The sequence below is a fragment of the Gambusia affinis genome, linkage group LG05 (genome assembly GCF_019740435.1).
Source record: "Gambusia affinis linkage group LG05, SWU_Gaff_1.0, whole genome shotgun sequence".
Classification (NCBI taxonomy): Eukaryota; Metazoa; Chordata; class Actinopteri; order Cyprinodontiformes; family Poeciliidae; genus Gambusia; species Gambusia affinis.
In genome coordinates, this window is record NC_057872.1 from 12,988,223 (window position 1) to 13,016,110 (window position 27,888).

The window sequence follows — 27,888 nt, forward strand, 5'->3', positions numbered from 1 at the left end:
GAGTCTGAGAAGGGCATCTGAGTTCACAAGAACGACGACATGTTTCACCACCATGTTTCATCAACACACAAGCATGTAGTTTGCCCATTTCTTCGTCTTCGTCTCGCAATGCACATTTAAGTTATGTCGGATATTTTTCTTGCAGTTCTATTTTTTCTTGTAGTTTTTTTTTTTGTTTTGTTTTTAGCTTACATTAGAAATGTAAGCAAAAACAAACAAAAGTGTATGGCCTGTGAGCTGTAAGAGTGACAAATGTGCTGCTGCTTTTCTTATCACACAAAGTGGTATAGATTTCAACAGGAAATAAAAAGGAGATAACCTTTTCATTTGATTTTTATTCAGCTCAAATTTATAAATAAACATGCTGCTTTTATATGAGCTTTCTAAACATGGAAAAAGTGGGACTTCAGTCATTCTGCATTTTTAAAAGAAATAAAATCTAGACATTTCTGTGTCAAGAGAAAGAGATCCTGAATCATTGCTCTGTCATAATCATCTTTTCTACAATAAGATATTGTCCTCTGGATGCATTTTTAAGGAATTCAGGAATTCTTCAGATGGCCCTACAAAGTTTGTTTTTTAAAAAAAAAGAAAAAAAAAAGTCTATTAAATTTACTCTGCATTATGAACATCTTCATGTTACATTAAGAGTCATGGGACTTTTTCAGTATAGTTTGATGTAAATTAAACCACTTGTGAGCTTGGAGCTTCACAGATCCCCACAAATGTTTGTTCTGCAGCGACAACAAATATCTGCTGGATATTTTTAGCACTTCTTATAAAAGCAAACAAAGACAAAAAAAATACACTGAGTGTTTAGGTCCAATTTTGAGGGGCAGTTTCAAGCAAAGTGCTACAATGGTCCTGGGTGCCCAAAGTGCAGCATGCAGGCTATTTATGGCCCTTTGGAAAGACTTTGTGACCACAACCACAACTTAAGTATGTCACAAACTTAGCCACCCAGCACAGGTGTTTGCACCAAAATACAACCAGTATTTTGAAAGAAGTGACCCTTTCTGTCGTTGAACCGTAATTGTTTTTCAATCAACTGCAAGAACACATTTTTGTCTAATCTTCTGAAAAGCATTTATCGCCCCTTGGGACTAAAGATAAAATCAGATTTTGGTCGCAACTAAGCTGTGACACAACAGATAAAATCAGGATTGTAATTGATAGGCTGAGAGAGAGGTGGAGCAGCGTGAGGGTGCAAGTCCAGCGGATGTGGCATGGTTTAACTTTAGAGTCAGGAGCAGCCAAAACCAACACGTTCTGTCTTCCATGTAAGCGTGACGGAATCGCCGTGTACGCTCTGCAACCCGAGGCTTTGATTCAGAAGCAGCGGAAGGAGGACAGGTCACTTGGCAACAAAAAAGGAGTAAAATTCAGTTAAGAACTTGTAAGCACTTGAAGTCATTTACATCTAGTCAAACTTTCTCTATGAGAGACAGTCAAATCTGGGAAATCAGTAAAAAATCCAGTCATCTTTTTCTGTTGTGAGAACAATGTTATAGCTACTTTAATAAAATCTAAAAATGAGCAAAATGCTTTGTGTGTATTCATATGACCTTAGTACTGTCCATGATGCTCCTCTTGGAGAACAGAACATGATGCAACATGCCTATATTACTCAAAGTTATTGGGTCTTTATGAAATTCATCAGACAAGGAACAAGAAACACACTTTGTCCTCACTGAAAGAAACCTGTACTTTTATTAGATGTGATTTTCAATGCATTACATACAAGTTTAAAATCACATGACAGACCAGTGCCTGAGGAGATGCAATGGCTCACCACAATGTTCAGGTAAGGCATATAAGCGCATCTTCCTTCTGAAATACAAGGACTACAAAGAGGCACTTGATAGTTTTATAAAACTGAACTGGAAACAGAAAATTACCCAAAATAACATTCTTAAAGGGGATGAAATGTAAAACTGCAGAGGAAAAAACCAAAAAAAAACAATCACTCATTTCACAATACACATTCCATATGTTTATGAAGACATTTTTTGAAAAATATTAAAAACAAAAAAGTAGAATGTTTGGGACTGAACAAAAAAAAAAATGCTTTTGACACGTGCAAAATATACTGATAATATTCCCATTTCCATATAAATGAGGTAACTACATAATGCATAATTATTGTACCAGCATTACAACCGTTCAATCACTATGAACGTCAAGACAATTTAACAGCAATTCGATCACTTCTGAAATGCATTACTTCTGTTTGTACAACATTTAAAACTTCTATGTTTCTGCTCATGCCTCTTGGCAAATATGTGGCATTTATAAAAAAAAACAAAAAAACAACTTGTGTTGAGTTAATGCTGCAGCTGCTGCCTTTTTTTTCTGCCCACTGCATGTTGCCGATTAGCTGAGGATCAATAAAAGTTTCCCAGCTGCAACAGACTGCAATAAAAAGGCAAAGATTGTTGCCCGTGGCTGTCCGAGCCTGAACGCTGTCAGACGGGGAGGAAAAGCTTAGCACCAGGAGTAAACCGTCTCAAATTAGAGCAGACGAGGAAGAGCTAAGATTAGACCAGCGCTCGGTCGGCAGCATAAGATGTAGTGACGTGGCTATGCATACAGCTGAGCAGCATCAGGGAAGCCCTGTTATGATCTGCAGGGCGTGCCTTATTAGTCTTATCTAACGCTCACACTCGCCTCACTGTGGGGCTCCTGAGCAGGGCTCCCCGTATTTCACCCTCTGCAGTGAGGCAGTACAGATAATCGGGGGTTTTCCAGACCTGGTCGATCAGGTGTCTGATCAGAAAGGCTATTAATAGAGAATCTATGAGTGAAATTTGAAAGTGCCTTGTTGCTGAGTGTTTACAAGAGTGCAGAGTCTAAAATTCTACAATAAAATATAAATGCAAAAGAACAGAGGGCTGCCCATCACACTAAGAAAAAGCTGAAGTCATTATTGAACAAGCTGTAAATCAGCGTAAACTTTCATACTTCTGTAATGATTATTACTTGCAGAAGCGGTTAGACAACATAACACAAACAGTTGACACACAATGTGAAAACAACCCCCCAAAAAAATGACATTTCAAAGTCTTCATTTCACTCTTTTTAGATCATTTTATAGCATCCTTCAAACTGTCTAGTGTGCAAGGAGAAAACAGGAAGGACAAACAAGTCAAGGACATCGAGTGCTTAGCTGAAATCCCTGTCAGGGAAGATAAGAGGGGCGATGAGGGTCCAGAGGTAGAGCCCGAGGCCCAGCCAGCTAGAGCACATCTTCACCCACACAGCTGGCATCGTGCTCTGCATGGCTTGTGTGGTGGTGTCTGGTCTGACGGGGCACACACAATGAGACGCACAAGTTAATAAACAGCTCAGAATGTTACAGCTACTGACATTTATCTGAGCCTTTTTGAAGAAAATGTCCAGGGGTGGGTGAAAGTCTTTTTAAATGAATAAAAATATTCAATCTGACATTTCTATTGCTGTAAAGCGCCATCTGGTGGTTCTACACAGAATGGAGAAAAACTTTACGGCTAAACCAAATGAGTTCAAAATATTTAAAATTTTAACCCAATCCATAAACATCCATCCAGCAGAATATACAAAAAATGACAGCTAACTGCTACATTTTCACATCTTTGTTTTATTTGACTGCATCACATTCGACCACTTGCTTTCATCTCCTAACAACACTTACTGGTACCAGTTGGTCAGCGTCATCATGATGTAGAGCGAGGCCAGGCAGAGGTGGAAGTGGAAGAAGGAGTAGCTGTAAGTGACATTCTCCTCCTCATTGTCGACAGCCCTGCGCACGCCGTCCTCCCCCACGACTCCCTCACCACCGGACCCTGTGCCCTCCTCTGTCTGCATCAGCTTGTTCACCTGAGCGTTGCTGGATGAGCGGATACTGAAGAGCGCAAAAGAGGATGAAACCAGTAAAGTAAAATGTGTTTTTTTAAGAGACATGGAAGGCATGTCTAAACCATCTGCTCATTAAATGATCAGTTTGAGGATGGCTACCATCTAAAGCTGCGTAATGTGGTGTAACATGTATAAAGCATCTATACACATTGAACATATTAATCTTATAAAGCATCTATACACATTGAACATATTAATCTTATAAAGCATCTATACACATTGAACATATTAATCTTTGCCCAATTCCACTGTATTTTCATGGGATTATTTTGTGATGGACCCACTTTATCAGCTCCTTAATCCCTGACCTGACTGCTGTACTCCTTGGTCTTCATGATACTGATTATTCATCAATCTTCTGTACAAAACCTCTGAGTTCTTCACAGATCAGATGAATTTATACCGAGCTTAAATTACACAAAGGGAGACAACACACAGACTGGAGTTGGTTTTTGTGGTGTCACTGCAGGCTGGGCTCAGTATAACTGCGTGCCAAGAAAAAATGTCGAAAACCGTGTCCGAATGTCCTTCCACTTCACAATAACGCACTACTTTGTGTTGGTCTAAACTGTGTTTAAAATGTCCAACAACACAAGATGAAGTACTTCAGTCCTTTCATCACCTATCATTTGAACAATGAAGACATAACAGACCTGTGGTAAGGTTTATGACCCAACAAACATCACTGCACGCAAGTTTCACTTCTGCTAAATTAAGGCAGCCTTGATTTAAAGCAGGTTGGACACTAATCTATACTGCCCTCTTGTGGCCATCAGACGAAACAATGTGGCTTGAAGTTGCAAGCTGCATATTGATCCATTGAAAATCCTTCCCTGATGAAGGAGGATTGCTAGCAAGACATCTGTTATACAGAAGTTTTCACATTTAAAGAAAGAAACTTTACAAAAATGTGTATGTTACTTTAAAGAAACTTTAAGTTAATGTTGGGGCAGCACCGTAATGAGCGTTGTAGCGAGTTTAGCCAGACTCGCTACATTTTAACCATGTTGGTTAAAATGTATGTAAGCTCAATTGTTTTTACATATGATTTTCATATTTTATGATTTTTGGGTGCATTTGTGGCCTTGAGACTCCCAATGAAGTTTGATCATGACAAGCAAATTAAAATGGGGTCCTGTTATGTCTACCTGGCGTAGAGAGTACAGAAGAGGAAGATGACCAAACCAACGATGCCCTGAGCATCCCACCACTGCACGTGTCCTGAGTCTGGGCTGGCAGATGGTTGGGTGGTGTTGGCGTGCGAGACGAGACTCAACAAGCTCGGGTTACATTTCCGATCTACAGAATATAAACATATGCACTGTTAGAAATCCACCAGACTTCATAAAAGCTCCCAAAAACTTTCAAAGAACTTAAAGTAAAGCTGTGGTGCATGATATGGACTGTATGTTGCACAAATACATCCACATTTAACTAAATTATTCTAATCTGCTGCACATTTTTCCAAATCTGAGCATGGTATTTGTAACACCTACAGTATTTTTTTTATTATTATTATGCAGTAAAATGTCCTTTACATTCTCTGAACAATCTCTTTTCTCGCTTTGCTTTACATTTTTATTTCTGAGTAAATTTACATTCTTCAACTTGCCTGTCACTTTGGTACTCCTGACTTTCCTCACTGATGGACAATAAATGATATGTTGATACTATTCTACTCTTCTATTAATTTGCCACTTTACTTTTTTTTTATACTAAAAAAAACTTTAATTTTAGTATTTTTAAATACTAAAATTAAAGGTTTATTATTATATTATTATTATTATTATTATTTTCAGAAGGAAATCCTGCAACAGGTTTGAAAAAATGGAGAAAACTAATGGAGAGTCACAAGACTCTCCCTTCTTGTTTTTCCACTAACAAACTACAGGTCATTCACAAAAAACACAAAGATCGGTTGCTAAAATTAGCTACCACTGTTTAGCGGTCAGGCATTATGCTACATTAGAACTCACCATTGTAATTGAAAAGCTGCAGCACGTTAACAAGCACATGTAGGAAACAATGAGCGTTAACATGACTTATTGAAGAAAAAAAAAAAAAAAGGAGGGAATTGAGACTTTGGTTAGCACTCACTTGGATTGTTGGTCATGGCTGACCAAGTGACATACATGGTGTAAAGAGAAATGAGGGACGCCTGGAGCAGACCAGAGTGTGGCTGAAGTTCCTGTAATAAACAGGACACAAACACAAACATTTCAGTGGCCAAAGTATGCGAAGTAGTAAGCATTAGCAATTCACTGCTTTGATATGAAGGTTTTTATGGAAAGAGTTCTTTACTCTGAAAAAATTTTTATCTACTGGCCAAACTGGAAACATGAGTTTCCTGAAAACAAAGCATCTAAAAATACAAGATGGACGATTAACAGACACCATGAGAAACTTTACCTGTATTTTTGGTAAGATGGACACAACAGAAATGATGAGGCAGAAGATGAGGTTGAGGCTGATAAAGACTTTGTGCTCAGTGCAGTCGTCTGGCTGCGTGTAGTAAACGTAGAAAAGCACCACAGCAGAGAAAGCCAGCGCATAGTGGAGGACGGTGAAGGACAAGAGGCCTGAAATGAAGAAAAACAAGGTGAGACACAAACAAGTCTAATTTGGGAGTGTGTAGACACTGTAGCTCTCACACGTCTACACACCACTTCATTGAAGTAAATCAACATTTAAAATTAAGACTGATAAATCATTTCTAAATCTTCTCCACATGTGAGACATACGTCCTACACAGCTAAAATGTACAAGATCAATGTTCAATTTTATTTGGGAAAAGTTGAGAAATATTCATCATGGTATCAATTTTTTACATTTAAAGACCTTGTGGGTCATTTTAAAAACCGCTGTGGAAACTGGACAGAAATCAGACTGCAAAGCAGAAGATACAATTCATAATGTCATATTTAAAAATAGTCCATATTTAGAAGAACAACAGAACTATCACATTTTAAAAGAGCAAATAAACAAAAAATGTATTTGGATGAAAGAGAATAAGCTGCTTTGCCAAAGATATCTGTCAAACTTTCAGTCTAATCAACTCTTCCTGTTGGGTCAGTCTTATTTATATTTGATTCTATCATTATTCTACTACAACTTCTGTATGCACATTAGAATGTTCATCTTTTGTGCTTAGATATTTTAGACATTTGGTATGACTCCTGCAGGAACCTTGTGGTCAGGATGAGCATTTACCTTTTATATGTACCAATAATTACAAATGAGGGACTCCTGAGAAAGCTGTCAGCTCTTCTTGTATCTCCTCACCTCCACAGGTTTGCCATCACCCTTTGTATTATCGATTAATGCGGTTGAACGCTACAGCATGTTCACGTACATCCTCCACCCCACACAGTGCTGATTTCTATAACTGTTACACTGCATACTGGAAATTTTGATTTTAGTCCCAGTTTTTGTTTAAAACAAATATATGTTTCACAACTTTAATACAAGGTGTAGAGTCAACCATAACAACTTTAAACTTTTTTTGTTGTTGCCTTTTCGTTTTCCAAAACTTCACCTGCAAACCAGCATTTGTTCTGGGTTTCCTCAGCATTTTCAACCCAGATCTTATTCCACGAGTGAGCGAAGTCAATCAGGAGAATGAGCTGAATCAAAATGAAGATGAAGGATCCTACTAATCCAAAGTAAAACCACACTGTGAAAGACAAAGGAAAATGACTGGTAAGTTTACTATTCAGGTTTTAAACCCTAACCTACATGTATAGAAATATGATCAACAGGAAACATAGAAATTAGTCCTCACCAGAATTAAATGCTCCATCCGGAATAAAAAACGCCCCCACTGTGATTCCAACTAGTATCAGAAATTTGAAGAACCAGAATCTGGAAAAGAAAAATTAATTTACAACCGCACGATGAGGACGACAAAAAGTACTGCAGCTCTGACTGGAAGTGTACAGTAAGAAGCCAACAGAGCTCTCACCCATTTTGAATCACTGCTCTTGGGTCTCTGCTGTTCCGGACGCGAATCATTATGGCCGAGAACAGAAAGAAGAAGCAGGCCATGGCAAAGCACATGCGATACACAGACTTGTACCCCACAATAACGTCACACTTGACCTGGTTTTCGATACCAAGTATGGTCGTTCCTCCCTGGCAAAATCCTGGGATCTACAGAAGGAAAATTAAACACATGAAGTAAAATCTCTCACAGATACACAAACTGCCTTTCTCAGTACACAGATCTTTAAATTTAGGAACATAAACACAAATACAGCACCTGACAGTGCAAAGGTATTCATACCCTTTGACTTATTTATTTTTTTTTTTACTTGGCAGCCACAAGCTTGAATGATTTTCTACCAGGAGTTTATATGATAGACTAACATACAGGAACAGGAACAGATAACTGTGCAACACATCTGCATAAAGACTCCTGTACTGATATCCCAAAATAAAATCCATTGTCTATCAGCATGAGCTGTATATTTGTACGATTTGACACATGGTGCATTATATGCAGTTGTGTAAACCCCATTGTTATATTCCATGTTGGCTGTGAGAGCTCACTTTGCGGAGTTGTGTTTCCATTCCAGGTAGGATCATGATGACAGAGACCATAGTTCCCAGAAGCAGAAAGACAGAGAAAACCAGCCGTGTCACTGTGGAGTTATTGGAGGATGGACAGCAGCCACACACAAGGCATGGTGCTGAGCCGCACAGACATGAGGTCTGAAGATAAATGGAGACAAGGTAAACACCAAGAGGGTTTAAATAATAAAAAAAATGAATAAAATCCCTCAACATCAACTGCCTTAATGCAGGTCAAGGTCAAGTAGATATCAGAAACCTGTTGTGTTCTATTGGAAATACTGAGCTGGTAAATAATTAAACAAGATCGTCATTTACCAGTACATCACAAGTGCAAACTCACAACGACGTAATAAAACACAGCAAAAAGTTCTGTAGATTTAGGCCAACAAAACTTGACAGCACTAGCTTCTTGGCTTCTTGTCACATACTTAATCCTGTTAAAATAAGGTTTTCACAATTTCAACCATCCACTTATCCAACTTATTCAAAACTGGCTAACCTAAGGCCAGTTGCTGTTTATTTAAGAGAAATAAATTTGCAAACAGCTGGTTAAAACTGATCGCGTTACACTGTAACATTAAATGTCAGTGTAACGTACGTAAAGGTAAACATGTTGAATTGTTTTCGCTCAGTTCGGACGCTTATTCAGTCATACTGACGAGTAGCCTCTCAAACAAAATCTATATGAATGTTTCAGAGCAGTAAAGTATGGCTAACATACGATTTAACTTACTGATTAATTATTATATGTGGAAGATTAAAGTTAGCTTTAGCTTTCAGGTAGATAGGTCATGTTAGCGGAAATCCATTTTGACCACCGAGTACAAAAAGCTGTTTAAAATATGAGATAACGCTTTATGATAAACAGATACTCACACAGCTGGCCAAGGAGCACAAAGCCATACAGGCCCCCATATTTTCACGTTAAAGAGTCGAAATGTTTCGGGTTGTGCCTTCTTCCTCTGAACTGCCTGGACAAAACCACAAACTAACCGGAAGTAACTTGTTGTTTTTCAAAATAAAAGTGCTAACAGGTTACAAATCAAACATCCATCATTAGTGTCCAAGATCTTCGCCATAAGGGCCAAAATCTTCAAGAAAAAAAGTACTGCAGGGTCGCAAAATGCTTTTTTTAAGTTTATAAATAAATGTCTTGCAACCCTTTATTTTATCTGCTCAATAAAATAAAATAAAATAAAATATGTTTACGTTAAGTATGCTAAACATGATTTTCACATAGCCCACATTTCTGTATTAAATATATGTTTAATTGGTCTGATTGGTCTGCAAGATTTTTTTTTCAGTGTACAAGAGGGCTTTGTAAATCTGTGTATATCCAAAGCATCTTTAACAAGTGTTGCTAAAAGATAGGCATAGTGTTTCCAAAATGAAAAAAATTGTTAGGATTTTCCTTGTATCTTAACATCTTGTTGTGAAATATTTGAAGCTTTATATCTTTTTCTTTAGGATAGAAATGCACCACAAACCTATAATATAAACAAACATTTTCCGTAAAAAGGAAAAAAATAAAAAATACATCCAAACTATTTGGACTATTTCTGAGTTATTATCACGAAGTAATAAGTAATCTGACAGTTTTGATTGTGTCTCTATTGTGTTGGTAGTTTGAATGGTTTAAGGGGCCGTTTTCATGTGCAATTCCATCTCAACCTTGCACAGACAAACATGCAGTGAATAAATCCATTTTCAATCAGTTTTTTTGTATCAAAGAGTTAAGAATAAACACGTTTTCACGACGCTCTTTAAACATGTACACATTTGAAATTTTTTAAATTGACATTTGTGACTGTATACAAAATAGACCACCAAATATTGCAGTAGGCATATTGGGCTCTGTACTATATTTATAGATGATATGCATGTCTTTTTCTGCTGAAGTAAAACTAAGAAGAGCACTTTCAGTGTCCTTATGTCCACAGACAGACAGTGAACACAGCAAGTCTGAAACCTGCCATCTGTCCTTTCCTCTAAACGTCCCAGGAGCTCAGAGTCTGTTGCTCAATGTTGCTAACAAAGGCAAATCTGTCAGGTACTGGCACAACCCCCCTGAGAATTCTAACAATTGAGCTGACAGGCTTTGGTTATTTTCTATATAGATGTTTGTGGGGGGATGATCGGAGGGTATCGTCTTTGTCCAGTTTAGAGTTGTAGAGGCACTGGAGCCTATTGCAGCTGTTAATAGGGAAGAGGAGGGGTACACCTTGTGAGTCCCTCAAAGGACCAACACAGAGAAAAACATGAACACAAAGAATATGCAAATTCAACAGAAAGGTCTGCAGCCTGAGGTGGTCTGGTCTTAGTGAATCCGAACTGTCATAGCAAAATACAGTGTACAAACAATGGCAACGGTTGTCGTGCACAACCATCCAGTATCAGTGCCTGTGCATTTGCACTCTTGACTGCAAGTCCTCTGTAATCACTTCTTCCCTTTGACAGTGGCAGATACACTTGGCTGGCTGCAGCTGACATTGCTTGTAGTTTGCGGAATGCGGCATTCAAAGATTCCAGCTTGCCTCTCATGCACTCCTGGGATATTCCTATTTTTATTTTCTCTTTCCTGTTACAAAGAACATATATAGTGCAAAAAAGTTTCTTCTTTTAGCCTTTTAAGGTTTGTTGTTTGGATTAGGAATTGTGACTTTTTATTAGATTTTGATTTTTTTTTTCTCCTATCAAGACAGAAAATAATAAAACTTTGCTGAGAAGGAAGGATGTCATCAGGTAGATTTTCCAATAAATTAGTCTATTCTTGGTTGAAACAGTCTGGATCACATGTTCCACAGGAAACCAGAATATTTATAACCCTGTTAAGATGGGTGGTAAAACATCCAGACGGAATTACATCACACAATGTGACACAGTATTCCATACGACCATTATCTATATCCACTTATGTGTGCATTGTCATGAGGGGGCTGGTGCATACCTCCAGCAGTTATTTGCTACAAACTAGACATGTTGCAAGTCCATCATAGTGAAACAGAAACACACAAGACAAACAACCATGTTTGAACTCACTCAGAACTAAGGAAATTTATCCAGAACAATTGATCAAAGTTTGGACTGCGGGAGGAAGCTAGAGTACCTGAAAACAACACCCACGTCAGTGTGCGAAATTCATGCAGAAAGATTCCTGGGCTGCAATTTGAACTCAGGACATTCTTGATGCGAAACCACAGCGCCATTGATTGTGCATCTGTGCAGTCCATATACATTTATATCAGCAAATTAGAATTAGTTTTTAATATCATGGAATATATTTCTAGTTTGTTACTTATATAAAAATTAATTCACTGTGGTGAATTCTAAGATATAAACATTTAAAACATACCTGACTGTGATTAAGGGCATAATTTATTTTACAATTATGTGACTAACTGTTGCTGTGCATGCATAAACATACACCAGAATGACAGAGTGTCAAACAAAAATGAAGGTGCATCAAATATATAAGCTTTGTTAATGTTCTATAAATAAACCATGGCTCTGAATCGGGAAAAGATTGTTATCGCTTTTTAAACAGTACTAATCAGTACTCTTCTGTTAGTGGAACTCTAACTGACTCTGTATTTACTACTATAAGTTGGAGGGTTGTGTTTAAATTTTAGAAAAACATTTGAGCCATTTTTTTCTTTCTCTTCAGGATGCCTGCCTGTATGCCTGGCCTTCTTCGCCTTCCTGCTGGCGCGCTCGCCTTTGCAACAGCCGCGGTGATTGGTTAATTTGGACCAATGAGACGTCCCTATCTATTCTGACGTTGACAACACAGAAGGTTTGTGCGCGAAGGTGCAGATGTTGGCGGTTTGAATAGAGGCACAAAGGTAGCAAAAGGTCCGCTCTTCAAGCCGAGCTGCACTTGACGGTGAGAACAATTGCTCTCATTGAGTTGTCTTCTCTGAGTCTAGGAGCGCCTAAGAAAGCTTTGGCAGCGATAAATGTAGTTGTTGACTGTTTATTCAGTGTTTAGGGCTTTTGAACGGAGTAGGTAAAGTCACTTTTTGGTACTAAGTAGTAACTGTTATGGCCGTTGTTCACCAGCAGCCTTTCAGGATATGACAAAAAGTACTTTCAAAATTGCTTAAAACATTTATTTTAATGTAATTTATTGTTAGTATCTAACCATATAAAGTAGACAATGAGTTTCTCCGTTATGTTTGCTCAATCTATGTTTCTACATGTAATTACACTATTGTGTTCAAATAATTGATTTTTTTGTCGCTTTATGAATTAGCCTATTTTCAATCTCAAATCTATATATTTTAGGTATTGCAAATGCTCCCTCCAGCTTTTTTTTTTTTTTTTTTTTAGTAAACAACAAAGACTACTACAGCAGTTGCATTGCCCCTCCCCGCCATTTTTGCACAAATGAGTGTGCAGCCTCCAGCTGTGGGGACTCAGCTTTTAACCTGCCTTTCTCTGCGGGGCAACAATATGCAAACATTTAGATAAAGGCTGTGGTATTAGAGAGGCACAGAACATGTTTTGACTGGGGTTTAATGTTATGCAACAACTGTAATATGTGACACAATATGCACAAAAACATTTTAGTAGTCTGTCCAAATATGTGTGTATATGTAAAGAATGTGCATGCAACTTTTCAAACTTGCATCTCCAAAGTATTTGTCTCAATATACGTTATTAACTAAATATTTATTTTATCAAGTAGTTGAATATTTCATCATCATTCACCTGCAAAGTTTCCCGATACAAATTATTAACATTAGTACTTTAGTTGTCTGATGGTTTGCTTGTGGTCACCTAAGTATTCTAAGTTGTCTTTAGAGACTCCCTGAGAAGTAGCACCACAGGGCTTTTACAGTTTATGTAAAAAAATAAAAAAAATTAGCAAATAAAATATAAAAGTTTGTCCATTGACTGGTTGAAACACCTGGTTATTACTATGTTTAGTTTTTACTTAAACGTTAGAATTTTCTACATTTGAAATAAAAAAATCATAGTTGGAATATCAAGGGTATCACTATCAGCAGTTAGCTATATAACATTTAAAACAAAACCAGTGGATTGTAATATTCCCAAATGTAAGTTTGGATTTCATAACTAAATGACAAATAACTTATGTAAATAATAAATAACACCAATAATTCTTCTGAGTACTACTAAAAGTAACATAGGCATTACATGTGCCACACTGCGCTCAGAACAATTGCAGATATGAGTCCAAAGTAGGAAAGGCTTGCATGCATTGCAGTAAGATAAGAGCTTCCTGATTAAGATGTAGCTTTATTTCAAGTGAAATGTGTATTGTTCCAAATGAATTGTAAGATTTTAACTTTCAGTTTTTTTGTCTTCTGCAGGAGATTAGAAGACAATCATTTCATAAAATGGCGAATTGTGATGGTAAGTGTAATCAACTGGAATGCACTTGCACTTGCATTTCTTTTTTTTAAGACCAGCATTTTCTAAAACATTTCTGTCTCCTTCGGTTTTGATGTCAGATCTGAATTTGGAAAACAAAGCAAATGAGTTCATACAGTTTGACTGAAAAAAAAGTTTTGATAATACGTCATTTTATAAAGTAAAACAAAATTTGAAATTGAAGTTTGCAATTGAAAAAGATGGGTTATAATTTGACTACAATTAAGTATTTAATGAGATTCCTGTTTTTACAGACATTCAAGTGAAGGAGCTGAACAAGCGTGCGTCGGGTCAGGCATTTGAGGTCATTCTGCGCCCCTCGACTCCTGATGCCAAAGCGGAGTTCCCGCTGTCCCCCAACAGGAAAAGGGAAACATCTCTTGATGAAATCAAGAAGAAATTGGAAGCTGCAGAGGGAAGACGCAGGGTATCATAAAACACAAATGGCTAATATTACATCAAATGAACTTCGCTATTATACTGTGTTAACTTATGAGGAAGGACTTCTCTCGTCTTCCTGTTAGAGTCAAGAAGCCGAAGTTCTGAAACACTTGGCTGAGAAACGAGAGCACGAGAAGGAGGTCATCCAGAAGGCCATCGAGGAAAGCTGCAACTTCAGCAAGCAGGCACAGGAGAAACTCAATCAGAAGATGGAGGCGAACAAAGAGAACCGCTCCGCCCGGATGGCAGCTCTCAACGAGAAATTCAAGGAGAAGGTCAGATCCTGATACTTTCTTCTCATCTATAATTCCGTATAAAACTTACAAACTAATGTGATTGTTATTGTTTTGAAATGTTTAACAGGACAAGAAGCTTCAGGAGGTGAGGAAGAACAAGGAGGCCATAAAAGAAACTGAGAACTAACCTGTTTCTTAGAGATATAAGCTATCTGTCTGACAACCTCCTAAGATCTTAACGATGCTGGTTGTAATTATGCTTTAGATTTTTCTGGTTAGTTTTATATGTTGTCTAAATTTTCTTTTTTTTTTCTTTTTTTTCTGGAGTTCTGTTTGGCAGCTGACTATACTGTTTTTGTTTTTTGTTTTTTTTTATAAAAACAACGGCTTGTAATAAGTAAGTTGTTATATTTACCAATATCAAAAACAAAACTTAACAGACACTTCCAGACTGTTGATAATGTTGTATATCTGAACTGACTATATGATACAAGGGTTCAACCAACCGGATTCAATTCCAGTATTTTGGTTTGTGCAGGACTGTTGTTCTCTTTGACCTCACAAAATTTTGGATAAAATTTTATTTTTGTATTTTCTACCTTTCTTGGAACAGCAGACTATGGTGTGACATCTTCATGAATGCTGAAAACTGTCTCTTAACTGTTAATAAAGACTTTGACAATACTGACACCTTGTGGCCGTCACACCTTATTAAGTAAATTTGTCTCCAAAATTTTTTTAAATGAATTATTTTGTTGTATTTTTATATTAATCAGAACTAAATAATTTTGCAAACAGTTCAGTGTTTTTGCAATTACTGGTGAGTTGCATTCTATCATGATCATGAATTTTAACTTTTGCACAAATTTCCACTACTTTATAAAAAAACCTGACCAGACGTACTGAGAATTTCTTTAGGTTGGACAAATCAAACTGGAAAAATAAAGTGGTTGGAATTTCAGCACCTGATGATCTTCAGTCAAACTAAGCTAAACTCCAGGCTAACTTCAAGTACTTCTGGCAGATTATTAATTTAACATGTTATTGCTCTGTGTTAACTGAACTGTGTGGTTGTTTGTGTCTCTCCTGCAAAAGTTCTCTGGGACAAAGCTATTTACACCACGTATTACTGGTGAGAACATTCAGGTAAAACCTGAATGACAATCTGCAGTGTTGGGAAGGGTAAGGAGGAGTCTAGCCTGAGTTTTATAGGTTTGTTTACGTCTGTTTTAGCACAGGCTTGCAGTCAAGAGACACGCCTGTAACCTATCCCAAATTGGGTTGGTTCCATGAAATTCCATCTGTTGCATAATTTTGCTCAATTTGATAAAAGCTGTTTTGAGTTTATTTACATCTTTGGCAATTTTACTTTTTTTCTTCTTGTCAGTGTTCTGATGTGTAATGTGTTCAGTACTACAACATCCTACACATTTATTTCTACTCCTGACCAAAAATGTTTCAAAATGTTCCAATATTTCAAATCAATTTTTGTTTTCTTAGAACACATGGCGACAGCTCTGCAGAGATGAACCGAAAATAGAACTTCAAAATCTATGTCACTGTTGCTTGCCCACTATAATGTTTGCTACTGCGAACTGATCACCTCGATTACTATGCCTCTTATGACGTTATCAACACAAATGCATACTGAAAAATGAAAAATGCTAAATCGTGCTGCTTCAGACCATATTTAATTTCACACAGTTGTTTAAGAATTTGACAGTTTATGTGTGGACACGATGTGTTTGCAGAAGTGGGTTAGTATTGCTGTGTTTCTTCATCAACCTTCACACTACAATGTGTTCAGAGAAACCGTTAGCATCATCAAACCACAGCAATGCCTCAGGATGTGACAAAACTTGTTTGCAGCCCATATTCCCCAAAGCTAGATCATCCAGTGGACAGGCACCAGAAAGAGCATGTGTTCACTGTTCACACTGGACACCCTGATCCAAGTGTGGAAGAAATATACACTGTGGAGGATTATTTAAATTCAGAAACAATAGGGATTTGTCAGTGAGAGGGACAGCAACAAAGGAAGCGTTGTCACTCAATGCAAAACAAGGAAGATCACAGACCATAAAAGTGATTTCACAACAGCAACCAAGGAGAGACATTGCTTGTTTTGCTTACTTAATGATATTCACTGGGATCTGAAGTGACTGTATACCTTTTCAAAGCATTCCCACAACCTGGAACCAATGCACGTATGCCTGGATGTCGTGTTACAACCTCAAATGTATAAAATACACTGAGGTTATACATTAATGGTATAATAAATTAATATTAATAATAATAGCAATAACATATAAGGTTAAATGGACACCACTTGATAGATAGATAGATAGATAGATAGATAGATAGATAGATAGATAGATAGATAGATAGATAGATAGATAGATAGATAGATAGATAGATAGATAGATAGATAGATAGATAGATAGATAGATAGATAGATAGATAGATAGATAATCAGTGACTTTAAGCATGTATTATCAAGAGAGAGAGCGGTTGCTTCTCACTTTCTCACAGCTGAATGAGTTGACTTGAATTAGTGAAAATGGTGTCCATTTAACCTTTGTTGTTGTGGGTGTTGGTTTCCAAGCAACAGTGAAAAAGAGACCAATCGCAATGGCTGCAGGTGAGACGTCCGCACGTGGAAACAGGAACAATGGCATGTGTAAAGTTCGGGGTTATGTAAAAACCATAATGGTGATGCAAGTATAAGAAAACCATAATCTACACATATAGAGCGGTAAGAAACAAGATTCTAATTTTGAATTTATAGATGACTCTTAAGCTGCATATAATATCTAATAATGTCTTAAAATATCACAGATTAAACGATAAACAGTAAACTGATCAGCTGATTAAGATATATACCCTGACAGCTCAGTCCTCCCAGCACCCATGATGTTACAGAAAAGCTGTATGCCAGTGGAATAATTTGTTATCAGTGCTTTGTCCTACACAGTCAAACGGAAGACGTGATTGGTTGACATGATGCCAGAAAAAAGCAGCAGCGTACATGCTGATTGGTCAGAAAAGCTATCCGTCAGAGAGGGTTGGTTTCCTCCTCAGCAGCCGAGCTGCAGCCCGCTGCTGCTGTAGTGACGGTTATCTCCTGCCAGTCCGGCCCATCAAATAATGATATCCATGCTCTGCACGGCTCTAATTGTTTCATCGACGGGTATATCTGACACCTCGTACTGACTCTGCCCCGGACAGGTAGGTGCTTTCTGTACGCGCTTAGCTGATCTGTGAAAATTAAAGGCATCTCGCTGCTGTGATATAGATGGCACGCCGTGAGAGAAGCGCCTCGAAGGCAGAACCCGGGAAGGTTTTTTTTTTTTTTTTTTACGCCTTTCAGCGGATATCTTGGCTTTATTACGCTCAGTGTAGGTTTCATGCGATCGGAGATAACAGCAAGCGGACGGTTTATTGTAGATGCAATTGCGGGTTTATTTTCAATTTCTCTAAATTAGAAAACTGCCCCGCCGATCAGGTGCATACGAGCCTAACAGTTCCCAGCAGCAACAGGCCCATTTAGGCCCGGTTTTAATTCGCACAGAGCCACGCAAACCCGTTTTATTTTTTGTTAGTCGACTTTGTTTTTCGTCTTCATCTATAAATATTTTAAAGGATGTCAGGGCTCACTGGATGCCGAAGGGCGTGGACCTGGGATGGAGCTATGTTACGTAATGCTCCATTCATCCCTCACGCCTCTCCTCCTCATCCTCGGCACATGTTCATCCCACAGTGTCTGATCTGCCTCAGCTCCCTGCCCTCCCCACAGCGCAGGGAAGGAAAGTACAGGAGCTCATATATGAACCAGGGTCGTGGCACTGATTTCTAATAGACAGATAGTATAGGATAAAGATATTTAGTGGTGAAAAAATGCCAAACATCAAATAGGAACACTAAGAGTCTGTGTATATGCTTTCGTTTTTGCATCAAGGTAGCATATTTCTATATCTCTCTAAATGTGTGCATGTGTGTGTTTATGTATTGTGGACTTTTAATGAATAAAACAAATGAGCAAATATCCTTTGTTGTTTCACATTAGGGACACTCAGGTGTACCAGCAGCAAGTTAAAGGTGAATTGAAGTATGCATATTCAAACTAACATAAAATACAAGAAAAATAGGTCAAAGTTTCATCATAATAAAAAACTAACAATACTGTACAGTTTCTAAAAATAGCACTCTCAGATCAAAATAAATTTTCAACTGAGTAGGGTTATTTTAAAATAAAGGTGCAAGATGTGCATTTTTGTGCATCGAAAACAACAACAGATTATGAGAAGTAGTCAAAAGTGTAGTAAACACTTTTAATTACATAGGATAGGGGTTTATACAGAAGCTGATGATTATCTAAACAGGAAATGGACGTTGAAACTGTCACTGGTTGCTGCAGCTTTCTTACCATTGAGATTTGAAGATTTGTTTTACCTCCCTTACCATCTTGTGTATGGTGGAAAGATAAATATGGTTTCTAGTCTATTTTCTAAGAGGTGGTTGATTTTAAACGTTTTAATTGTTGCTCTGACCATATATGCAAATTTAGGCAAATCCCTATTTCTTGACTTACGGAGATGCGCACAGAAGAACCTTATTTAAATTGCATCTTCTTTCATTTTTTTCTATTTTGAAGCGGTTCAAACAGAAATGTCATATTGTGATGCAGGGAAACACATTCTTCAAAACTAATATTAAGTAATTACATTGCAATAAGGGCTGTAAATGTGGATGCCGCTCTAACGTTGGGTGTGACTTCATATCAGTGAATTCCAAACACTGACACAAGAAGTAAAACTTAACGGTGTGGCTTGACTGCAGCCCTCTTCTAGAAAGAAACAGAGGTAAACAAAAATGTTAACTCCTGATAAGACCCCTGCTTACATTTGTCACATGGCAGATCACAGGACATGTGGGTTTTGTGTCAAACCTGTCTGACAGCAGTCATCTTACATAAGTATGAATAAGTTTGAAATAATTAGTCATTTATTTCCAAATGGTGCTTTTTAAATACTCCATTTGATATCGTAGAAGATTAGAATGTTATGATCAGGCCAATAACAATACAGAAGTTTGTTGGGCTTAATGCTACCTGCTTAATGTTTATTTTCAAAAGGAACATTTAATGTAGCAAACACGCCTCATAGGAACACATTTTTTTATTTACTCACATCTACATGTAGTTAAAGTAAAACTTCTGAGGATATAATTTGTGTGGCCTTACAATGACACAGGGGGAGAAAGCTCAATAACACCTTTCCATTTTGAGGACTACGTCAGTTTCCTTTACTGCAACAGTTCATTATTAAACAGAGTCCTTACTTACAGTTTATGAAGTAATTAGGAAAAACAGAGTAAGTAGTCAGGTGGGGCTACAGAATTTCACGAACATGGGAAATAAGAATGAGCTGACTAAGCATTGTTAATTTCTAAACGTATAGAGTTTGATTGCTTTTCTGCTTCCACTGCTCTTTTACATCGTGCACGCTTTGGAAATTAATGCCACTGGTAATGTACAACAAGAAACACTTGTTGTAGTAGCTTCAAAATATTCAAATAAAATAACAAGTTTTGTTTTCTGATCAATAAGAGATTAATCAAAAGCCAGTACAGTGATACAGAGCAAAGATGTGTAACTGCAGACTTTTTATGGTTCAACTAAAAGCAACTTTTTTATCTTTACTCAGGTCAGTTTGTAGTCAGTCTCTGGTAAACTGAGAACAGCCACGCTGTCAACCTGCTGTCATTTCTACACTGACAGCTTCTATAAAAACAAATCTTATGCAAACACACCCAGTAGTTATGGATGTAAGGGAAACTTAATGGATTGGAAAAAGCACATGACCAAACTGAAGACCAGCCTTCAACAGTAATGCAACACTTGTATGTAAATAAGGGATCAACCCAGTTCACCTTGACAGGTTGCAACTCTGTAGTAAGAGGACAGCAGCAAAAATAATATTTTAGGTTCTACATCTTGTTGAGAACGATATATTGAATATTAAAGATGTCTTGTGCTTTGGGATTTTTTTGCAGTTTTAGTTAAACAGCTGGAGCTATGTCTCTGAAAATCTTTTTAATTCCTCTCAGTTGTCTCAGTCTAGAGATTTCTTCTTAGCAGCAGAACCTACTGAGTGAAACCAAGTTTGTTAGCCGAGTTCATCCTTTCCAGTTGATGACAGCTAACAAATGCGGGATTGAACAAACCTAATTTATTGCGCATTTATTAATAAATGTGTTTTAAGGAGGGTGTGGGGGGTAACAATAATAATTTGGGTTGATTCACTTTTAGTTAAATAATCTCAACAACCTCTGACCAGTGTAAGATCTGCTTCCTTCAAATTTTGCCACCACAATACCTTAAGCCAGTGGTTCCAAAAGTGTGGGGCGCGCCCCCTGGAGGGGGCTCAGTGCCATTGCAGGGGGTTGCGGGAAGCGGTATGGATAAAAACAAACAAACAAAAAAACCCCAACAAAAACAGTTACACAGAAGTGTTTCACTGTAAAGATGGTGTAGTGTGCTTTGTTGCAACCTGAAGTGTGAAATAAACTTCAGTGGAGTTTAAAAACTAAATATGTGTATAAGATTATGTCTGGTTGATTTGTGTGCCCAGTTTTTTTTTTCTTTTTGTGGGGGATTTTATTGTAATCCATAGAGGGGCCCAGAAAATCTTTGGGAACCACTGCCTTAAGCATTTACAAAAACTCTATAATTTACGACATGATTGACTGATCAGAAGATTAAAATCCATTGTGTTTAATATAAGGTGCAATACAGCCTGTGTAGATGAACTTTGCTTGGTGACAAGAGACAAGATAGTCTAATTGGTTAACTTTCTTTTGTTTCTTAAACAAAAAAAGAAACACAGAAAACTAATACATCAGTGCATTAAAGAGAAAGATTCCTCTGAATATTTTTAATTTACTTTAAAAACTTTGTGACATTACTCTAATGGATAAAAATTGTGCTTCAAGAAATCTTAAATCAGTGCAAAATAATTGAGTTTATGTTTAAAAAGTATGGATATTGTAGTTTGTAACAAAAAACCTGAAAACATTATGAAATATTTATAAAATCTCTCTTCAAGTTCAGACTTGAAAAGTCAAAATATGTTTGATTTGTTGCTAGATGTGTACAGCTATAATGCATATATAATATAGAAGTTTTAAAGCCCTCAACTTTGGTTGTAAAGGTCTTTAAAAATCAATTTAAAGATCTGAAGCAGATGCTAACTTTTGTAGCAGCTAGCAGTTAACCAGTTTTTTAACAGTGAAAAACTTCCTTTTTGTCTGCTACTCTGTTTGTTTTGTCAGGTACCAAACTTCTACCACACAAACGGTTAAAAGGACAGAAAACTTCTTCAATGCTTGTGTAACTTAATGTTGCCAGCTAGCCTGATGTGTTGTCTTTACTACCCGACTCTGTCAACATAGCTACCAATAACTCAAAGGCTGGCTCCTCTCCTACTTCAAAATGACATTGATGCAGGGCATCAAGTAAAAGCACTCATATGATAATAGCTTGGACAGGAAGAGCAAACCACACAGCGCTTTTCGAGAAAGATTTCACCTAGACAAAGAGTATTATGTCATTTTCATGTTGCAACTTGAGGATTACCAAATACATTTTACTTAATATTGCTATGCGCTGCATAAAAGCACAAACACATTCAGATAGAAACGTCCTCTTTGACAGATTCAGATGTTCATTGCTTCTTTTCTCTTTCCCCTCTAGTCTCCTGGTTGCAATGGCCACGGTAGTGATGGAGCAGATTGGACGGCTTTTTATCAATGCCCAGCAGCTCCGGCAGATCCCTCAGCTGCTCGAGTCAGCCTTTCCGACGCTGCCTTGCACTGTGAAGATTTCTGATGTCCCAAGGGTGTTCCGCGAGCGCCACATCCTCGCAGGCTACAGGCAGACGGACCAAAGCTGGCGGTACTACTTTCTCACCCTCTTCCAGCGGCACAATGAGACCCTCAATGTGTGGACCCACCTGCTGGCAGCTCTCATCATCCTTGTGAAGTGCCAGGAAATCTCAGAAACGGTTGATTTTCTGCGTGATCCTCATGCCCAACCCCTCTTCATTGTCCTCCTGGCAGCCTTCACCTACCTCTCCTTTAGTGCTCTTGCTCACCTCCTCTCTGCCAAATCAGAGCTCTCATACTACACCTTCTACTTCCTCGACTATGTCGGGGTGTCCGTCTACCAATACGGGAGTGCTCTGGCGCACTACTACTACGCTATAGAGAAGGAGTGGCACAGTTCAGTGCAGGGCTTCTTTCTGCACACTGCTGCTTTTTTGGCTTGGCTCACTTGCTTCGGGTGTTGCTATGGCAAATACGCAAGGCACGACCTGCCCAAGTTTGCCCACAAGCTCCTCCAAGTGGTGCCGTCGGCGTTGGCTTACTGCTTAGACATCAGCCCCGTGGTCCACCGCATCTACAGCTGTTACTGGGAAGGCTGCTCCGACCCAATAGTGTGGTACCACGTCTACCACGTGATCTTTTTCCTAATCAGCGCCTACTTCTTTTGCTGCCCACACCCAGAGAGTCTGCTCCCTGGGAAATGTGACTTCTTTGGGCAGGGCCACCAGATCTTTCACGTGCTGGTGGTGGTGTGCACCCTGATGCAGATTGAAGCACTGCGAACTGACTTCACAGAGCGCCGTCCGCTTTACGAGCGTCTCCACGGAGACCTCGCCCACGACGCCGTGGCGCTCTTCATCTTCACCACCTGCTGCTGCGCTCTCACCGCGTTTTATGTGCGTAACCGTGTGCGTGCCTCCCTCTACGAGAAGAAGGAGTGAGGACGGAGTACATCCAAAAGCAAGGAGGGTTAATTTATTTTACTCTGTAGTGACGGTTTTAACATAATTAACATGTTTTTGTCTATGAGAAATATTGGTTTGTGACAGTGACTTTTGCTTATTTCTTCTGCCAAACTACAGTAAAGTAACATGACTGAGGATGTGACATGCAGCGAGGGAAAGGGAAGCTGGGACTGTGTTGGTAGCCATGCAAATTCTACTCAGCTGTTTTACATTAACATGCGAAAACTGTTATTTTATACAGGTGAGTAGATACATTGAAGAGTGTTTTAAAATGCCCTTTGAACTTTGTTCTGTATAAGCTACCTGCCTTAATCAGATTGTAGCATTTTAAGTTATGCAAACAGTTCAATCAGAATTCATAGGCTGGAATCTAATAATTTTAAGCCAATATCCTTTTCCCTGCAGATTTTACCCAGCCTTTTATTATAAAAGCAGGTATATTTGTCATTAATGGATAGTCTTGACTTTTTGAAGTGAGGTTATATAAAGTTATTTTAAGTAATAATTTCCTTGCCTGACTGACCATGAGTTTGTAGAAAGAAATAATGAATCTTCAGCACAGTGGTAGGGTAACAGCTGGTGTGATGGAAGGCCATGCAATGAAACAGGTTTAGAAATCTAAACCTCATAGTATTGTTAGTCTAAGATAAAAATACTACTACCAGAGTAAAAATGTGGAGGAAAAAAAATATCCCTGGACAAATGTGGATTAAGAGATTTAGTGGATGATGTAAAGAATTCAAGCAAAGCTGATTTTTGAAACCAAATCTCAAAAAATGGATCAGTCCTCTTTAAGTCAAATATAATATTCTTGATATACATATTTTCTATCTTAGTCTGAGCTGAGCAGTGATTTGCTTTTCTTACTGGTCATCAACTAGTCAGAAGCAGATCTAGGGTGACTTCATAGTAGGGCTGCACAATATCAGAAAAACACGCTGAAGTTCCCAAATATGGCATTAATGATTTATGATTAATCCACATGTTTCTGGATTTCTTTACAAATTTTCTTATCCATGATGTTCCCCACCACTTACAAGCTTTAGCATCTTCAGCAGCTGAAGGTATAAATCAAGCATGGGCACAGAAACTATTATCTAAAATAACTTCATAGAACCTCTGTTAAAAAAAAAACTTAAAACTATCTGTATAGTTCATTCAGGCAATGCCTGGCAAAAATCTTTAGCATAATTGAGGACATTTTAGTAAGCTATTTGACTTCTGGAATTTAAATAAGCCAAGAATATTTATTTGGTGACCTTCTTTGAAAATGAGACTGGAGCTCTGTATTGGTTCAGTGATGGATCACTGGAGTCTTTTTCGTTGTGTAACAAATATAATTCATGTTGTTTTTTGATCCAAGGGCTGAAGTGTCAGCTTTCACCTCACATCCCATGATGTCAGTGCTTTGCGTGCATGTTTTTGATTAGTGACGGTGATGAGAGTTGAGCCACAAATGCCAAGTCTGAGTTGGAATGTTGAAGTTTTAGATTGGTTCTTTTGCTTTCTCTTTTGTTTCCGTCTTTTTTTATGTGCCTCTACGCATGTCCTTTGGTACATACTGTGGATGTTAAGTGTGTGAATGTCAATGAAAGTTTAGCCTTGCACTTTTTTTCTTACCTTGTAAATAAGTTGTACTTCTCTCTAGAGAGCATTGTCTCATTTTTACTACATCTCTCACACAATTCAGAACAAGTCTTGTTTTCTAATGGAATATATCGCATTCATATTTTTGTCAGACTTTATTGGTATTAATACATTGTTTCATAATGCTGTTTTGTTACTTTGAAGAAGACATTTATTGTCTTCAGAGTCCTTGGTTGACTTTTCTCATGAGGCTTTCTCACATGGCTTTACAACAAATGCCACTTGGATTTTTGTCATAAAATCTCAAATGTCAGAAATGATCAATATTCATTACCTCGCTCTCTGTTCACAACCGTGTTTAATGTGCCAATCAATCTGTTATTACTTCAGTGATGACGGTACTACTGAGAAATGACTAATCGGAATTTTTGTCTCGGCCTACGATGCTGTTATTGGTGAAGTTTAAGCATCACAGTCCAAAACTGTGAAACTCGAACGTTAATTATGGCATTTTCTGACTTGGTCTCATTATGCACTGCCTGAATCGACATTGTACATACTGTAACTGACAGTGCTGGCTATGTTTACATGCATGAAAACTGTATTTCTTTTGGTTTTGCGTGGCTTCTCTGAAGTGATGTGATGCAAAAAAAAAAAATAAAAACAAATAAAACTTGAGGAGAAAGACTGGATTCCAGTTCAGATGCAGTGAAAAGGTGAACTAGTGAACAGCGGGATTCAGGCTGTCTTCACGCAGTCTAATGCTTTACTGAAAGGTGTCTTTATAGGCAAATGATTTCCTGTTGGTAAATGATGTCTGTAAACATCTCACCAGCCCTACTTGTATAGTAGCATAAGGACCAAAGCAGCGACTAGGCATTTAACTTTATGTCCTCTGTGAATTATTAAAAAGGAGAGGGAACAGCTGTAGAGCTCATAGCAGCATGGATAATCTCATAGATTATCCTAGTTGTATGGTGACAAACTGTTATGAATATGGCCAGTATTCTCTGTTCATGTGTATGTAAACATAGCCTCAGATGACACTTAAAGTTTCTCTTTATTCTTTTCAAAAAAGCAGGGTCAGAGGGATCAGAATGGTTTCTGTCTCTAACAATATCTGTAACTGTACTAATATGATGTGCTATTTAAGAAAAATAAAGTGTTACTGTAACTCAAAGAGTAATGTGTTGTTTTTCTCCTCGCCCACCTAATAAATTTGACAATGCATCAATCTGGAGCTGTTCTTTTTAAAGAAATTTAAACAACTTAAGTACGTACATTTTAGTTCAATATATATACCACTGGTAGATTTAAATTTCAAATTATTTTTTACTTATTGTTTAAAATTAGACGAGACTTTCTCAAAAACAAACGTCGAAGAAATGTTACTTTTAAGATATTTTTGTTTCACATTTAATTAAATATGGTATGTTGAAAAATATTTATATCCTTCACAATAAGCAGTGAAAAAAAAGTTGCATTACGGCAATCAAAACATATTAATTGCTGACTAGCATTTTGCATATTTCTGCTGGTATTTTGAAAGTTTATATTTGGTGATTAACTTCAATTCTTTCAGGCTGGAAAGCCTCCTTGCAATCACCCTAATCTTTAGCTCTCTCCACAAATTGTCAATCAGTAAATAAATAATAAATGTACATAAATCTTGAGCCCATATATAGAGATTGCTTCTACACAATAATTACTGGCTGTACAGTGCTGAAGTTTAACAAGCTGTTTTTCATGCATGTTTGGTGCACAACCCTGTTTCAAAAATAGGACATTGTGGCAAATGCAGCAAGTCTTACATACACCCTTAATTGCACAACATGAACTCAAAACATACATAAGTTCCTGCACTGTTGTATTGTAACACTCAAAAATGTTGCCTTTTTTTTTTTTTTTTTTAGCAAATCACTGAAATTGTGAGTCAATATTAAAGTGTTTGTCATGAATCAGTTGAAAGCAGTTCAAACATGTTCATGAACATGGCCATCCACCTACACAGACAAGAAAGAAGGCAAAAAATCCTGTACAAGATGAGCTGTGGAGATCCAGGCCCAGGAGGGAGAATCTGCTGGTAGGAAAATCATGATGATGATGAAGCCAGGACTGGATGATGTTGGATGAACTGGTGGAGTTTCCAGGAAGGAGGTGAGTATACCATCAGAGGTGGAGGCCAGCAGGTGGTGCTATTTTGTGTCAATGGTGGCCTCTCACTAGTCTCTTTGTCTTCATGCTGTCACGATAACCAGGAATACTGATTAACCAGTGAATGGATCGACCAGACACAGCTGTCTTTATACTACGGTTGAAACACAGTCACTGCACTCAGGTGATCTCCTTTCCACTCATTGTGAGAATATACAAGCTCCAATTGGCTGAACCTCTGTTTAATTAGGCCAGTCACTTTAAAAGGGGGTGAATATTTATGCAATCATCTATTTGAATTTATGTCTTTATTTATCATGATTTTGTAAAAATCAGTTTTTACTTTGACACTTAATTTCTTTTTATTTTCCCCTCCGCCCCCCCCCCCCCCCAAAAAGTCAAATTTTGTCGATCATGATTGATTTTTCTGAGCAAGTAAAAGACTAAACATTCGGAGTGAATATTTTTAAAGTTTGTGGTTGGCATATACAGAATATAAAGAATGTCAACACACTGTAACTGTTTGCCGTTTTGTTAAAATAAACATGTATTTGCTATCAACTGCAATCACAAGATATCAACAAAAAGTGTTTTTGGACAGAGATTCTTCATTCTCTCAGTGTCTGTGTTTGAATGTAGACTCGTTAGCGTCAACCTGCTACATCAGCAAAATCAAGAGTTTTCAATGCCAGCGAGATACATCACGTTACGGTTCATATATAGCAGCTTGAAAGCATATTATTTAACTCATAACTCCA

At 37.7% G+C, this 27,888-nt stretch overlaps 3 protein-coding genes across 3 annotated transcripts; 2 read left to right on the forward strand and 1 right to left on the reverse strand.

Moving 5' to 3' along the window:
- Positions 1 to 1,691: 1,691 nt before the first annotated feature.
- serinc2l (serine incorporator 2, like) lies at positions 1,692 to 9,532 on the reverse strand. The gene is made up of 10 exons (XM_044116188.1): positions 9,343 to 9,532; positions 8,443 to 8,604; positions 7,856 to 8,043; positions 7,676 to 7,755; positions 7,430 to 7,567; positions 6,304 to 6,473; positions 5,992 to 6,082; positions 5,043 to 5,193; positions 3,671 to 3,880; positions 1,692 to 3,301 (listed from the first exon to the last, which is right to left on the reverse strand). The coding sequence occupies exons 1-10, from the start codon at positions 9,379 to 9,381 to the stop codon at positions 3,163 to 3,165; spliced, it is 1,368 nt and encodes a 455-aa protein (XP_043972123.1). The 5' UTR covers positions 9,382 to 9,532; the 3' UTR covers positions 1,692 to 3,162.
- A 2,713-nt stretch (positions 9,533 to 12,245) lies between these two features.
- Positions 12,246 to 15,228, forward strand: LOC122830655 (stathmin-like). The gene is made up of 5 exons (XM_044116189.1): positions 12,246 to 12,349; positions 13,803 to 13,845; positions 14,118 to 14,290; positions 14,388 to 14,579; positions 14,668 to 15,228. The coding sequence occupies exons 2-5, from the start codon at positions 13,830 to 13,832 to the stop codon at positions 14,725 to 14,727; spliced, it is 441 nt and encodes a 146-aa protein (XP_043972124.1). The 5' UTR covers positions 12,246 to 12,349; positions 13,803 to 13,829; the 3' UTR covers positions 14,728 to 15,228.
- A 2,369-nt stretch (positions 15,229 to 17,597) lies between these two features.
- On the forward strand, positions 17,598 to 26,156 carry paqr7b (progestin and adipoQ receptor family member VII, b). The gene is made up of 2 exons (XM_044117322.1): positions 17,598 to 17,768; positions 22,294 to 26,156. Exon 2 carries the CDS (start codon positions 22,307 to 22,309, stop codon positions 23,363 to 23,365), a length of 1,059 nt encoding a protein of 352 aa, XP_043973257.1. The 5' UTR covers positions 17,598 to 17,768; positions 22,294 to 22,306; the 3' UTR covers positions 23,366 to 26,156.
- The last annotated feature ends 1,732 nt before the right edge of the window (positions 26,157 to 27,888 follow it).